Source organism: Geotrypetes seraphini, chromosome 8, assembly GCF_902459505.1.
Source record: "Geotrypetes seraphini chromosome 8, aGeoSer1.1, whole genome shotgun sequence".
In the NCBI taxonomy this organism is placed as follows: domain Eukaryota; kingdom Metazoa; phylum Chordata; class Amphibia; order Gymnophiona; family Dermophiidae; genus Geotrypetes; species Geotrypetes seraphini.
In genome coordinates this window covers 156,645,196-156,660,181 of record NC_047091.1, presented here as the reverse complement: position 1 = coordinate 156,660,181, position 14,986 = coordinate 156,645,196, and the positions used below count along the sequence as shown (strand labels likewise).

The 14,986-nt window shown below is 39.3% G+C and overlaps 1 protein-coding gene across 1 annotated transcript in view; it reads left to right on the top strand.

Moving 5' to 3' along the window:
• SETD1B (SET domain containing 1B, histone lysine methyltransferase) overlaps positions 1-12,008 on the top strand; it is a 169,976-nt gene extending 157,968 nt beyond the window's left edge. The window contains 2 exon segments of the mRNA XM_033954071.1: positions 2,578-2,715; positions 11,068-12,008. Of these exon segments, the coding sequence (XP_033809962.1) occupies positions 2,578-2,715; positions 11,068-11,241 (312 nt within the window). The 3' untranslated portion in view covers positions 11,242-12,008.
• Positions 12,009-14,986: the final 2,978 nt, after the last annotated feature.

The following is a 14,986-nucleotide window of genomic DNA, read 5'->3' as shown; positions in this document are numbered from 1 at the left end:
CATTAGTTTAAAGATTTCACGTTAAGCATTTCCTATTTTAACTGATAACAGATGGTGCTTAATTTATGAACTCCAGCTCTAAATTCTCACGAAGAACCTTGTTTCTCCTGTAGAATAAAGTGAGGCATTACGGCCCAGTTTCTACAAATGATTCCTAAGGTTAAGCACCTAACTTAATCGATTTGATGTATTATCCTAAAATACCACCCATTTCAGAATTGGCTTAATCGGTGCTGATAAGTGAAAGCGCCATTAAAAAGTAATTAAAGAAACATTAACAATGAATTAGCTGGTAGCCACCTACCACTTTGAGGTAAGCATCGACTCTGAGGTGACCATGCTTCCTTCTAGGTATGACCTAATTTTATAAAGAGGTTTTTTTACTGTTATAAAACAGCATTTTATGGGGAAAAAAAGGCTGATCAAATTGCCCTCTTAAGAGCATTGGATTAGCAGAGACATACTTTAAAAAATAGTCGAATTCACTTAACTAGAGACAAGCATCCTGGGAATCAAAACAACCCAAAAAGTTCATGTTTATTAAAATATTTGATATCCCGCTATTATAGAAAAAAATCATAACTAAAATAAAAATAAGGGAGTGCCCAATTTTAAGAACATAAGAAGTTGCCTCCACTGGGTCAGACCAGAGGTCCATTGTGTCCAGCGGTCCGCACCTGCGGCGGCCCATCAGGTCCATGACCTGTTAAGTGGTCCCCGACTTTCCTATAACCTATCTCTACTTTCTCTCTGTACCCCTCAATCCCCTTATCCTTCAGGAATTTATCTAAACCTTCCTTGAACCCCAGTAGCGTGCTCCGCCCTATCACAACCTCCGGGAGCGCGTTCCAAGTGTCCACCACCCTCTGAGTAAAGAAGAACTTCCTAGCATTTGATAGGATAGAATGAACACACATTCTTTATAAGTCCAAGCATACTAATTCATTCAAATATACAATACTAGTCTTTAAGCCCATTACATTAATGGATGCTAGAATAGATCTGTCTGTCTGTCTTTCTTTCTATCTCTCTGTCTCCTTAGCCACTGTCTGTCTGTCTTTCTTTCTTTCTGTCTCTCTCTCCTTGGCCGCTTTCCGTCTCTCTGTCTTTCTTTCTGTCTCTCTCTCCTTGGCCGCTTTCCGTCTGTCTGTCTTTCTTTCTGTCTCTCTCTCCTTGGTCGCTTTCCGTCTGTCTGTCTTTCTTTCTGTCTCTCTCTCCTTGGCCTCTATCTGTCTGTCTTTCTTTCTGTCTCTCTCTCCTTGGCCTCTATCTGTCTGTTTGTTTGTCTCTCTGGCCCCCTGTCTGTTTGTCATTCTTTCTGTCTGTGTCTCTCCCTGGCCCCTTGTCTGTCTGTCTGTCTTTCTTTCTTTCTTGCTCCTTGGCCACTGTCTGTCTGTCTGTGTCTCTGGCCCCCTGTCTGTTTGTCATTCTTTCTGTCTGTGTCTCTCCCTGTTCCCCTGTCTGTCTGTCTTTCTTTCTTTCTCGCTCCTTGGTCGCTGTCTGTCTGTCTGTCTCTCTGGCCCCCTGTCTATTTGTCATTCTTTCTGTGTCTCTCCCTGGCTCCTTGTCTGTCTCTCTCCCTGGTCCCCTGCCTATCTCTCTCTGGCCCCCCCCCCCCACGAGAAAACCAAGATTGCTGCCTGCCCCCCAGCACACCCCTCCCCCCAAAGCAGCCCATTTTCTCTCTCCCCTTCCCTGTGCAGCAGTAGCAGCTGCACGCCTCGCAGCACCTCGAAGGACACCCTCCTGCCGTTGCTCTCACCGTCGCACGCGCTGCAAGGCCGCGCGCCACAAATGGAACACGGCACGGAAGCACAAATCACGGCGGCAGGGATAACGCCGTTTCAACTGCGAATGCGCGGATAAGGGTTTTATTATAGAGGATTCTCTCTTCTCTCAGATAATGTTATTGTGATATGTTAATGTTAAATGCAAAAAAAAAAAAAAAAAGGCTTTAAATAATGCTCTGAATTTAGAATAAGCCAATTCTGAACTTAGATATGGGGATAAGCCATTCCAGAAAAAAATACGCAGCCATGTCTGGGTGGATTCTTAGTGGGCGTATCTAGGGGAGGGGAGAGCCAATTTATGTGAATCTAATGAACGCAACAAGCTTTTGATGATATTGACAGGAGTTGCCATTCAACAAATAACGTATAACTGGAAAGATTGTACAAGGTTGAATTATTGTTTCTGGTGGAATTCAGTATGTCATGTGTTTACAATGGAAAGAGCGTTGGAAGTTCAAAAAGGTTTAAGGATGTGTGGGGGCCATTTTTAAATTATTCTAATGAATAATTTACACTTTTCCCAATTTTAATTCTTACATGTGGATCGGGGGGGAGGTTGGATTTCTATTAATAATATATATGAATGATAAGATATTATATTCATGTGGTATATTTTTTGTTGTATATGGAAGTGGGAGGGGGTGGGGGTTATATCTTTTTGTTGTATGATATTGTAGATTTTCAAGTGATATTGTATTCTAATTGTTTGATATTTACTGTACACTTGTGAATTATAAAATGAATAAAGAATTTAAAAAACAAGCAAATTCTCCCCTTTTATCTGTAGGTCATCGCAGATATGAGAGAGAAGCGCTATGAAGAGGAAGGAATCGGCAGCAGTTACATGTTCAGGGTTGACCACGACACCATCATCGATGCCACAAAATGTGGAAATTTTGCCCGGTTTATTAACCACAGCTGCAATGTGAGTATTTTTGTTGGCTTCCGCCTCTTGCAGTTGTAGAATTTAACTATTAAGTCGTGAGGTGAGCATGCAATGAATCCCATGGGTGAGAATCCCTCCAAGGTGGAGTTTTTCAGCGAGGCCACAGATGCGTGCAATACTGTCGTAAACTCATGTCGGATATTTGGCAGATACCTCAATATATACACAATCTTGGGGCCCGGCTGATATGCCTGGCTCAGATATCTTGAGCCCCAGCCTGTTTGTGGCTCCCCACAGCTTGCTAGGTCAGGGCCAGTGTTAGCTGTGCTGGAACCGGGGTAGAAATTTGTTAGGGGGCCCCAAAGCCTATCAGCAGGCTGTACCAGCATGGGGGCCAAGGTCAATTTCCCTGTTTGCACCCCCTTAACACTGACCTTGACTGGGATAGTCTAGTTGATGGCTTCTCTGTCATTATGCACTGACAGGAAGATTCTCAAAACGTGGTCGCTAAACCAGTTCCAGTTCAGTTGCATCCTGTTTGTGTGAGCTTTTTTATTTCCTGTCACACATTTTGGTTACTCCCTTCAGTCCCTTGATGGCTTTCCAGCGTATTGTAATTAAAGGGCTTATTTCCAAAACTCACCGAGTCCACTTTTGACAAAAAAAATTATAGTTTCATATGGAGAAAGGATAATGTTATCTACCAGTTAATTGTTGAGATGAAAAGGGTTTGTTATTTGCCTGCAGCCAAGTTAAAATAAGATTTGCTTCCAAAATCAGCTAAGTTCAGGTGGATGTTAATTTCTAAAACCAGTTAAGTTGACAAAAATAAAATAAAAAGATTTTAAAAACCACCAACAAACCACATTCTATGGCCATAGCAGCCAGTTTTGTCACACGTAGTGACATATTTGGATAAATAGTCAACAACAACAAAAAAATGTTTTGCAGTTTTCATCCGAGTTCAATACTTTTATGTAAAATCTGTTTTATTAGAAGCCTTTAGGAATTCCATCTGGGATCAAGTAAATTGCTTGCAGGAAAATCATGTAGCAGAGTCAGATATCATCATTTAATAACAAATTTTTATTAATCATGACTGGAGTCGCTATCCAACATATCACCAACAATTGGAAGGATTGTAGTAAACTTAATTTCACCTTTTGGTGGAGCTCATTATGTCCTATGTTCAAAATGGAAACTATAAGACCTTTTCTAAAATATGGGGGCCATTGACATCTTTTTGTGATGATTAAACACCAGTAATTTGATTGACATATACACCATGAATAATAGAGAGGGGGAAGGGTGCTTATTTATTGTGTTTACTATTAATAATAATGGGTAGGGGGGTGGGTTATGGTTTATATGTATACAATTGTTGTTTTTCTTGATAGATTTACAAGTGATGTTTTCAAGAATATGTATGATATTAATTTATACACTTGTTGAAAGATTTAAAATGAATAAAGATTTATAAAAAAAAAAAAAAGAAATCACCAAGGAACAATACAAGAGCATTAAAAAGTATATGTGCAATGAACAGCAAATATATTAACCCCACCCCCTCTTACCCTGGATATTACAACAGGCAATAAATGGAAAATAAAAAAACAAAGGTCGATACCGAAATATAAAGCAACAAAAAAGTTCCAAACCAGCAGCTCCATCCTCCATACCCCCTTAACTCTCCCACTAGTACCAAACCCAGAGTTCAGGAACACAGTTTAGAAACAGAAAAAAGAGGGGTCACAGCAAAGTCTGAAGATAGCAAAGTGTGGGGGGGGGGGGGGGTGGAGGTGTCAAGAGAGCCATAGAAAATAAGACCATATGCGGTGCCCCTAGGGAGATGCATCTCCCAGCCTATTCAGTATTTGACTGCGGGCTCTCAGTGTCAGGGATTGCAAGTATGGTTCCCAAAGAGATAAAATTAGCCTCCGTCTTTTTTTTTTTTTTTTTATAATTCTTTATTCATTTTTAAACTTTCAGCAAGTGCACAATATAAGTAATACATAGATTTACTAACATCACTTGATAAATCTATCAAGATCATAACAAAGGTATATATATCTAAACCCTTCTTCCTCCCTCCCTTTCCATACAATTATTTAATTGAATCAATCTTTGTCATATTTCTTTTTTACATTTTTTTTTTTTTTTTTCATTTATATAAACCCTCCCCTTTCCCTTCCAATCATAAATAATGTTAAGAAAATGGTGTTTATTCATTACAAAACAATGTCAATGGCCCCCATATTTCATTAAACCTTTTATAATTTCCATTTTGTATTGCTATTGAACGTTCCATTCTATATATGTGACTTAGTGAATTCCACCAGAAATTAAAATTAAGTCTTGTGTGATCTTTCCAATTTGTAGTAATATGTTGCATGGTAACTCCTGTCATAATCAATAAAAGTTTGTTATTACTTGCCGATATCTGACTCTTTTTCCTCATAGATATGCCAAATATCACAGTATCATAAGTTAATGCTACAGGATTATCTAATAAAGAATTTATTTGATCCCAGATCGAATTCCAAAAGGCTAATATATAGGGACAGAAAAATAAAAGATGGTCCAAAGTCCCTACTTCAAGCTTACAATGCCAGCATCTATTAGACATTGAACTATTTAATTTTTGTAATCTAACAGGGGTCCAAAATGCTCTATGCAAAAGAAAAAACCAAGTTTGTCTCATAGATGCTGACAGTGTACATCTTATTCTCCAAGACCAAATTTGTGGCCATTGAGATGCCAAAATTTGATGATTAATCTCAATGCTCCAAATATCCCTAAGACCATTTTTAGGTTTTTTATTAACCAATTCACTAATAACTTTATACCACTGTGCGGCCTGGTGACCCAGAAAATCTGCCTGGAAGCATAAAAATTCCATGCTGTATTGAAAATTTAAAGTTTTCCATTCAGGGAACCCTGCCTGAATGGCCTGCTTCAATTGCAACCATTTATAAAATTGTGATTTATTCAGTCCAAATTTATTTTGCAATTGTGTAAGTAAACTCAAGCATCTTTCCATTTGAAATAACATCATTTAAAGTTCATATTCCTGCATTTAACCAATGCCTCCAGACAATCTTAGTTCCGCCAATCTGAATCTTGGAGTTTAGCCATATAGATTGATTTGTCGATTTACTAATAGGAATTTCAGTTAAATTACTTACATATCTTAGAGTTTTCCATGTATCTAATAAAAGTTTATTTTCTTTATACAATCTGGGCATCTTGATACTGAGAATGTGACAAAGATGTAAAGGAGACAGGAGTCGCCATTCCAAGTATAACCAATCTGGAGTGTATTCAATGAGATTTGGGAGGACCCAATACATACCTTGACGTAAAATATAGGCCTGATGATACCTATAGAAATTTGGGAAATTTACCCCACCCTCCTTAATTGATTTCTGTAAAGATACCAAAGCAATTCTTTTTTTTTTTTTTTTTCCAATTCTTTATTCATTTTATCAACTTACAACAAGTACACAATATTACATCATAAAAAATAAACATATCACTTGAATTTCTTACTAATATCATCCTAAATATATAAATTAATCCCTCCCCACCCACCCTTCCCTTAAATATTTCAATCAAAAATATCATATAACATACAATTGGGAAAATTATGACAGATTAAACTACAGTGGTGCCTCACACAACGAACTTAATTCGTTCCAGGAGCAAGTTTGTTATGCGAAAAGTTCGTTATGTGAAACGCGTTAAGCGCAGTGACTAACGACTGCCTGCAGCGCCTGCGTGGAAGGATGCAATACATCGGCAGCGATCGTGGAAGCTCGGGCGACTTCGTTGTGTGAAACGAAGTTCGTTCTATGAATCATGACATGAAGTTCGTTGTGTGCAGCGTTCGCTGTGCGAGGCGTTCTTTATGCGAGGCACCACTGTATAACTTTTGGTGGAATTCTGTATGCCATATATATAAAATGGAATGTACAATAGCAACACAAAAAGGATATTTTGGTAAATTTCAGAAAATATGGAGACCATTAACAGACTTTTGTAATGAATGATAACATTTTCCCAAGGTACGATATTTGATAGAAGGGAAAAGGGTGGGTATTATTTTTATTTATCTCATAATGCATATGAATGTGTCAATAGTCTCACTGTATTTGTATGAAATTCTGTTATGGGAGGGGATGGGATGGGAGGGTTTCTATTTAATAATAATTGTTTAGATATCAGGTGTAATACACAATATTCAAGATATTATAGAATATAAATATGTAATGAATTGATATATTTAATGTTTTATATGAGAGTTAATCAAGTGTGTATTTATAAGTTAATATGATTTTATCTAATACACTTGTAATATGCAAAAATTAATAAAGAATTCAAAAATATCATATAAATATTATAAACTTATTTAAAATTTAAAAAACCTTTAAAAAGAAATTTATACCATCCCCCACCCCCTATGTATAAATATACTATCAGTGAAAAATGATGTCTAATTCATTTAAAAAAAACTTACAATAAGTGTACATCATTTACATCATTTCAAACTCCAATACAACACTTAATATTCTATTAAATTCCGTCGTTTATAGGTTAGTCTAGCATCCTGCACTTCCCAATTGATCAACTGTGAAACATGTGCTCTCCAGGTCCAATAAGAGGGGAGGTTTCCAAGGTGGTCCATAGTAACATAGTAGATGACAGCAGATAAAGACCCGAATGGTCCATCCAGTCTGCCCAACCTGATTCAATTTAAATTTTTAAATTTTTTTTTTCTTAGCTATTTCTGGGCAAGAATCCAAAGCTTTACCCGGTACTGTGCTTGGGTTCCAACTGTCCGTTAAAACCTACTCCAGCCCATCTACACCCTCCCAGCCACTGATGCCCTCCCCAGCCCATCCCCCACCAAACAGCCATATACAGACACAGACTGTGCAAGTCTGCCCAGTAATGGCCTTAGTTCAATATTTAATATTATTTTCTGATTCTAGATCCTCTGTGTTCATCCCACGCTTCTTTGAACTCAGTCACAGTTTTACTCTCCACCACCTCTCTCGGGAGCGCATTCCAGGCATCCACCACCCTCTCCGTAAAGTAGAATTTCCTAACATTGCCTTTGAATCTACCACCCCTCAACCTCAAATATGCAATATGGTCTTGTGACCCAATAGACTAAGTTTCTGAATCCATGGCGAGGTCTTCCTCCTCCTAAGAGCGGAAGCTTCTGGCAAGCCCACTAACAGCAATTCAGCAATATCTGCCGCGTGTAAGAACAGACCCTCTTCCAGAAAAGGTGCAAAACAGGACATGTCCAAAAGATATGAATATATGTTGCGCTTTACAAAGAGCATGTAGTCCATTCACCACTGGTTAGGAAACCCATGTGATGGAGCTGTGACAGGGTAATACCTCATCCTATCTTAACTTTAGAAAACTAGTTAAAACAAACCTGTTCAACCGATTTGTAACCAAGATCTCTTAATGCCTTACCATGTGCGCTTCCTACATTTACGCGACACCTCTCTCTGTGTCTTTCACTCTGTCTTACTCCCACTCAACTTGTATCCTCTCCACTTGTACTTGATGATACCACTGTAATTATTCTTCGCTGATTGTCCAGCTCTTCTTGTTGTAAACCGCCTCGAACTACCATGGCTTTGGCGGTATATAAGAATAAAAATTATTATTATCATTATTATTAATGTACGCCCTATTAAAATGATATCTACACTCTCAGAGGGAGGCACTAAAGGCAGAAGTAAGTATGGCTTGTAAGCTAGCCCCTATGTCCCAGTTAAAGAGAGAAATTCCCAGGTCTTGCTCCCAAATAGCTTTCAAGGAAGGAAATTCTTTGGCGGTTTACCTGCTATCGAAGGACGATCAGGAGCAAACGCATCAAAAAAAGCCCCTTAGTTTAGCTCCCAAATGAAAGGCCATTGCGACAGGGTCTAAAGAAAGAAAATAATGTTTAAGTTGGTGAAAGACAAAAGCAGTGTCCCCCAGCCCGGAAGGTCTTGCCGAGAGAACTCCTGATATGAGGGAAAAGCATCCTCAGGATCCACCAGGTGTTCTAAGAGAGATGCGGAAATAGGCAGGCGTCATTGTAAGTCCTGAGATCCGGCAGCCCCAGCCCACCCATCTTCCAACCTCCAAATAATATAGACACAGAAAGCTTAGGGTTTCTGCCTGCCCAATAAAATTTGCGAAGTAGTTTGTGTAAAGTAGCTATATCCCCCGCCCGCAGCCTCAGATGATGCACCTGGAGAAGGAACAGCCACTTAGAAAAGAGAGAGATTTTATAAAGACTAATCCACCCAGTTAGCAATAATGGGAGAGATGTCCAAGCCTCCAACTGCTTCCTGGTAATGTCCAAAAGGTGAGAAACGTTAATAGCATACAATCTGGCAATCCAGCTCGGGAGCAAAATTCCCAGGTATCGAAAAGATTCCTTCACCCATTTAAGTGGAAAAGAGGGGCACCACATCCTACACAAGCTGTCAGAGGGAGACATTGCTTCTGATTTGTCTAAGTTTAACTTAAAATTCGAGAAATCTCCAAACTCACGAATAAGTTCCAATAGAATTGTCATGGAGATCTGGGATTCCAACAGATGCATCAACAAATCGTCCGCGAAAGCAGCTAATTTAAATTTGTGATCTCCCAACCGCACACTCCCTTAATATCCGGATTAGCGTAAATATCCCGTATAGTGTTAAGTATAAAGAGCAATGGTGAGATGGGGGCAACCCTGTCGGGTCCCCCTGCAAATAGGAAAGGGATCAGAGAGGTGGCCATTGAGCCAAAGATGAGCACGAAAAAACCCTGAAACCCATATGCATGAAGTACTACGTAAAGGAAATTCCAACGAACACGATCAAAGGCCTTCTCCGCGTCAAAGCTAACTACCAGAGAAGGCCTTCGATCTTGAGCTACCACCTCCATAGCCACAATAATTTGTTGCATATTACGGACAGTTAAATTTTTATTTTATTTTTTTTAATTCTTCTATTCGTTTTTAAACTTTCATCAAGTGTACAGAAATCATAATAAACACTATTAATTAGATCACTTGAACATCTTATCATTGTATCTTATAAATATAAATGCAACCCTCCCTCCACCCTCCCTCTAAGCCCATTATTCATTATAAGATCATAAACCCTCCCATTAAACCCTTCCCCTCTTTCAACACTAAGTGGTGTATAATTAATAGAAAAATGGCATTTAATCATGACAAAAAGATGTTAATGGCTCCCATATTTTTAATATGTTGCACCTAACCCATTATATGATTCAATTTTAAGTAATAAGATTAGCATAGAATGAAATGCATAGGTTTCTCTAAACGTCAACATTTTTTAAAACTTATATAACACACAACTCGTGCAAGTTTTTAACCAACACTTACATTCAAAAATCTAAGGGCTCCTTTTACAAAGGTGCGTTAGGGCCTTAACACGCGGAATAGTGCACGCTAGCCGCTACCGCCTCCTCTTGAGGTAGTTTTTCGGCTAATGTGCGCTATAGCGTGCGCTAATCCGGTATGTGCGCTAAAAACGCTAGCGCACCTTTGTAAAAGGAGCCCTAAAACATGATAACTATGTTTACGTCACCTCTTGTTGTTAAATAAAGATTTTTTTTAAAAAAAAAAAAAAAAAAAAAGGAAATGTGAACAAAAATATTTTTCAAGAAAAATTGATTTTTCTCAGATGAAACTATAATGGTCAGAGGTTTTGGAAATAAGCCCTTGAATGTCACATTGTGCTAACGTTTTCAAACTCTTTGATCACCTTGGTCCTTTCCCTGTTCTCATCCCCAAGAGACATGCCTGTGGAATATATAGTATAGATTTTGTACATTTTAGAAAGTTGCCTCAACTCAGTATTTTTTTTTTTTGGTCTTTAATAATGTCTGACGGATTAAAAAAAACTTGCCCACCAAAAATTAAAGTTATTAAAAGTTATTAAAGTTGTTAAAAATTAATTTTTGGTGGGCAAGTTTATGCTTAACTTATAGATTTGAAAAAATGAACGTAGATATAATGGGTCATACTAAGAGATTTAAGTTAACCTGGGGCCCTTTGATATCTTTTATGGATGCGTTGTAATTGGTTGTTTTTTGGGGGTTTTCCCCCCCCTTTGATCCTGTTGGTATATTGCACATATACCCAGGGGAGGGAGGGTGGGAGAGAGATATTTATGTCATGGGTTTATTCTCTTGCAAGGTGGGAGGTGGGTTATCACGCTAGGGGGATTTTGATTGATTATAAATGCATATATAAATAATGCTGTTTGTGTAGATACTGTACTGCATTTTTGTTAACTTTGAAAAATTAACAAAAGATTTAAACAAAATAAATAATGTCTGACGGAATCTGTTTCATCTTAACAGCCAAACTGCTACGCTAAAGTGGTCACGGTGGAGTCTCAGAAGAAAATCGTTATTTACTCCAAGCAGCAGATCAATGTGAACGAGGAGATCACGTATGACTACAAGTTTCCAATTGAGGACATAAAAATCCCGTGTTTGTGCGGTGCTGAGAACTGCAGGGGAACGCTGAATTAGGCTGCTCCCCTGAGAGCGCACTTTCCAGCAGTGTCGCCTGGACTATGGAATTCATATGTGCTCCCACTTTGCCAAAAAAAAAAAATATATATATATATATATTTGTATATATGTCGCACTTCAGTTGGGCTCACATGTACAAACGCACATACTCCATTAGGACTGTTTACAAGTCGGGTGCTTTTTCTCTGTTCATATTATTGGAAAGAACCCTAAGGTGATAACCACTCTCGTGGCACCGTACACTCAACACTAACCCTCTGGTCAGTCCTCGGGTGGGACGTGGTACTTTACCTTCCTTCTCTGGAAATGCTGCTACCTTTTTGGCCCCCTTCCCCCATTCCTCCTTTACCTGTTGCCATAACTGTGAAGTGGGGGCTGAAAGGCTCTAGCCAGCTTTTCTAGGCAGGTCTGTATTATGGTGTAAAGAAGATGCCTGCAGTTTTTGTATTTGAGTTTTCTCAGTGTGCAAAGACAACGCCTGGCCAGACCTGCTTTTCAGAAATGTTGCTGAGGTTTTCTGTGTGTGTGTGTGTTGTTGTTTTTTTAGGGGAGGGGAGGGACGGGGTAAGGGTTATTTTGGTTTTTCCACTACTACCTTTTTCCTTCCGCAAAGGCAATCAGTTTTAAGAAGGGCAGAATAAATATACACTTCCCCCTCCGTATTCACGGGGGTTAGGGGCAGAGCTGGCCAACGAATATTAAAAAACCACGAATAATATTCGGGCCGGTTCTGCCCCTAACCCCCGCTTCCCCCGGCTATTTTAAACCCTGAAAGCCCCACCTTAAGCCTTACCTGGTGGTCTAGCGGGTTTTCAGGCAGGAGCGATCTTCCCACGCTCCTGCCCCATGCAGATCGCTCACGGGAAATGGCTGCCCTGAGCTCCCGTAGTCTCTCGAGCCATTTCCCGTGAGCGGCCTGCACGGGACAGGAGCGTAAGAAGATCGCTCTTGCCCCGAAAAACCGCTAGACCACCAGGTAAGGCTTAAGGGGGTGGCTTACAGGGCTTAAAATAGCTTGAGAAATGAAAATGCATTTTTTGGTTTAAAACTGCGAATAAGCGAATCCGTAGATACAGAATTTGCAAATACGGAGGGGGAAGTGTGTGTGTGTGTGTGTGTGTATATATATGTATTTTTAAGTATGACCTGGGTCCTCATTTGTAAAGTGATATTTCTTTTCAGAGAAAACATTTTTATATAGCCATATAAAGGGTGGGTTACAGGCCACCATAGCTGGGATAATGCTATATTTGCATATATTGCTTATTATCTACGGTGTCCATCCTGCTCATTCAACATACACTACTACACCTCCAAGTATTGGTGGTACTCAGCTTTATCTATTAATATGTGGAATCCAAGGTCCGCTCTTTATAAAGCAGTTAATTATCCAGTCAGAGCTTGCAGCAGCCTTTTCTGTAAGAATCTTCCAAACATCCCTTTAATGATTAAGGCACAACAATCGTAAAACTCCTAAGCCTGCACGTGACTGTTCTATGATTTACAATCCTTATCTGCCCAACTTCCCATTTTTTTTAATACACTGAATTCCTGCACAAAGAAACTAGCATGCAAAGCTCTGGATGTGTTCTGTCCGGAGCTGGTGAAAGTCAGTTAACAGTTGGGTAGGAAAGGCCACACTGTCTGAGCCTCTGATGCCCTTTGTGTAATAAAAAGCGATTGGTACCAGGAGCCTGAGCAGATTTTGGCTGGAATTTGGTGCTTAGCTAGGAGTAGACCACACAAAGGTTTCACTGTTTTGCACAAGAGCTAAACGAGCCCTCGAAGTTGGAATTGTAAAACCAGTGTTTTGTGTTTTCTCCTAAAAGATCTACGACCGACTTTGGCTTATCTTAGGGTTGTGTTTGTTACCGACCTACCTGTATTGCAAAGCCAGTGAGTTTTCAGTTTTGATGGGAAGGGCACCTGCATTTAATTCTGAAAGCTTCTTTCCCCATTTGGCATAAAGATTTCACATTAAGTATTTCCTACTTGATTTAAAAAAAAAAAAAATGGTGCTTTGAGTGGTCAAGTGAAAGTTGCAAGTGTTCACTCTTCAGGCATGAACTCAAGCTTTAAACCTTCGCCACCGACCTGTAGAATAAAGTGAGCAACTTCTGTGGCCTTAGCGGGGGATCTTGGCTGGTCGCTACATCTCCATCCCACAGCTTTTGATTGAACTGTTTAAAATAGAAGAGCAGGTGATAAGTGCTTTTTTCTCTTCTGTCTTCAGTGCAATGCATGATGCTTAAAGTGTCACTAAGATTGACTAGTCCTTAATTGTCTTAGAATGGGTTTCCTCTCTTAACTCTTCACGAGACAACTTAGGAAGTAAAGTTCTAGCGTAAATCTCCACCAGTTCTCTGTAGCAGAAGTATTTAGCCTAGGGCCAGATGTACTAAAGGTTTTTCCTCATTTTCTGTCTCTAGATCTGATCCTGTGATCTGATACTGGATTGGCTCTTGGAGAGTTTCTCTTTTCTTTTCCCTCTCGGTTTTTTGGATTTTTTTTTTTTTTTTAACATCTACAACTTAGCCGCTGAGACTGCAAGCTGTAGTTTTTCAAACATATATGGCAAAACTAAAACTGACTTTCCAAAAACAACCTGACCCGAAGGTTTCTATCTTGTACCGATGTGACTCCCTAACTGCCCCATTTGCAGGGCAGTGGAGGGCCACTGAGGAAGGAGAGGGAAATAATGTATTTGGGTCTCCACAACAGTCAGAAATCTCCCAGCTAACTCATTTCCTCACCTCTCATTGGCCTTGTTGCAGGGATATTGGAAATTTTGGATTCTCAAACTCGATTGCCATTCCCAGCTCTCACCCGAGCATCTGGGATTTGCTTTAACGAGTGCTGCTCACGCAAACATCATAGTATTCTTTCAAGAGTCCGTGCCCTTGGTGAGCAGATCTGAAAATCCACTTCGAGAGGCTTGACGGTGTTACTGTTCAGCTCAATGGCCAGAACCGGCACTGAAAGTTTGCTCTCATAAAAATGCTTTTGTTTGAGTAGCAAAACTTTTTTTGTGTATGGGGTAGGATGTAAAAGTGACTGTAAAGCTTTAAAAGCTCATAGGAAAATTTTTCTCTCCCTTTAATCACATTCTTTCATGTGATGGACCAGGAACAAGGCAGAAGAATCTATGGTGCATCGTTGTAGCAGCTGGATTGCTTTTGAATTGAAATGTTGTTTTTCCCCTCTCTCAAGCAATTTCTAAAAGCACTTTTAATATTCTGGAAGCACAGGACAAGATCTCTCTTTTTTTTGTGTGGTTCCTCTGTCTCATAAGGGTACATAAGCTAGCTTCTGTTCTATTTTGGAATGCATTAGATATCTGCCCATATATTTGCTTCCATGTGCTCAAACTTTTCCTTCCACATCTTGCCAAGTCTATTTGCATCATTTCAAAAATCCATTCTGAGATTCCAGGACTGTTAGGTCCCCGTAGCACGTGCAGGACTATTGAGAGATGGGGCAGAGAACCCACCCTGCAAATATTTATATATTGTACAAACTGTTTATTTCTACCAGAGTAAAATGAAAATTCATTTAGAAAAAAAACCAACACAATTTTTAAACTCTTGTCAGAGTATGATAGTTTTCAGTTCTAGGGTATGATCTTTTCAAGATCATTATTGTGCATTTTGTGTATAAAAATAAAATTAAAAAAAAGGTTTTGAAGTAAGAAAAAAAAAAAAGCATTTTCTGTAAATAAGACAGGCAAATCTTTCTCAACATT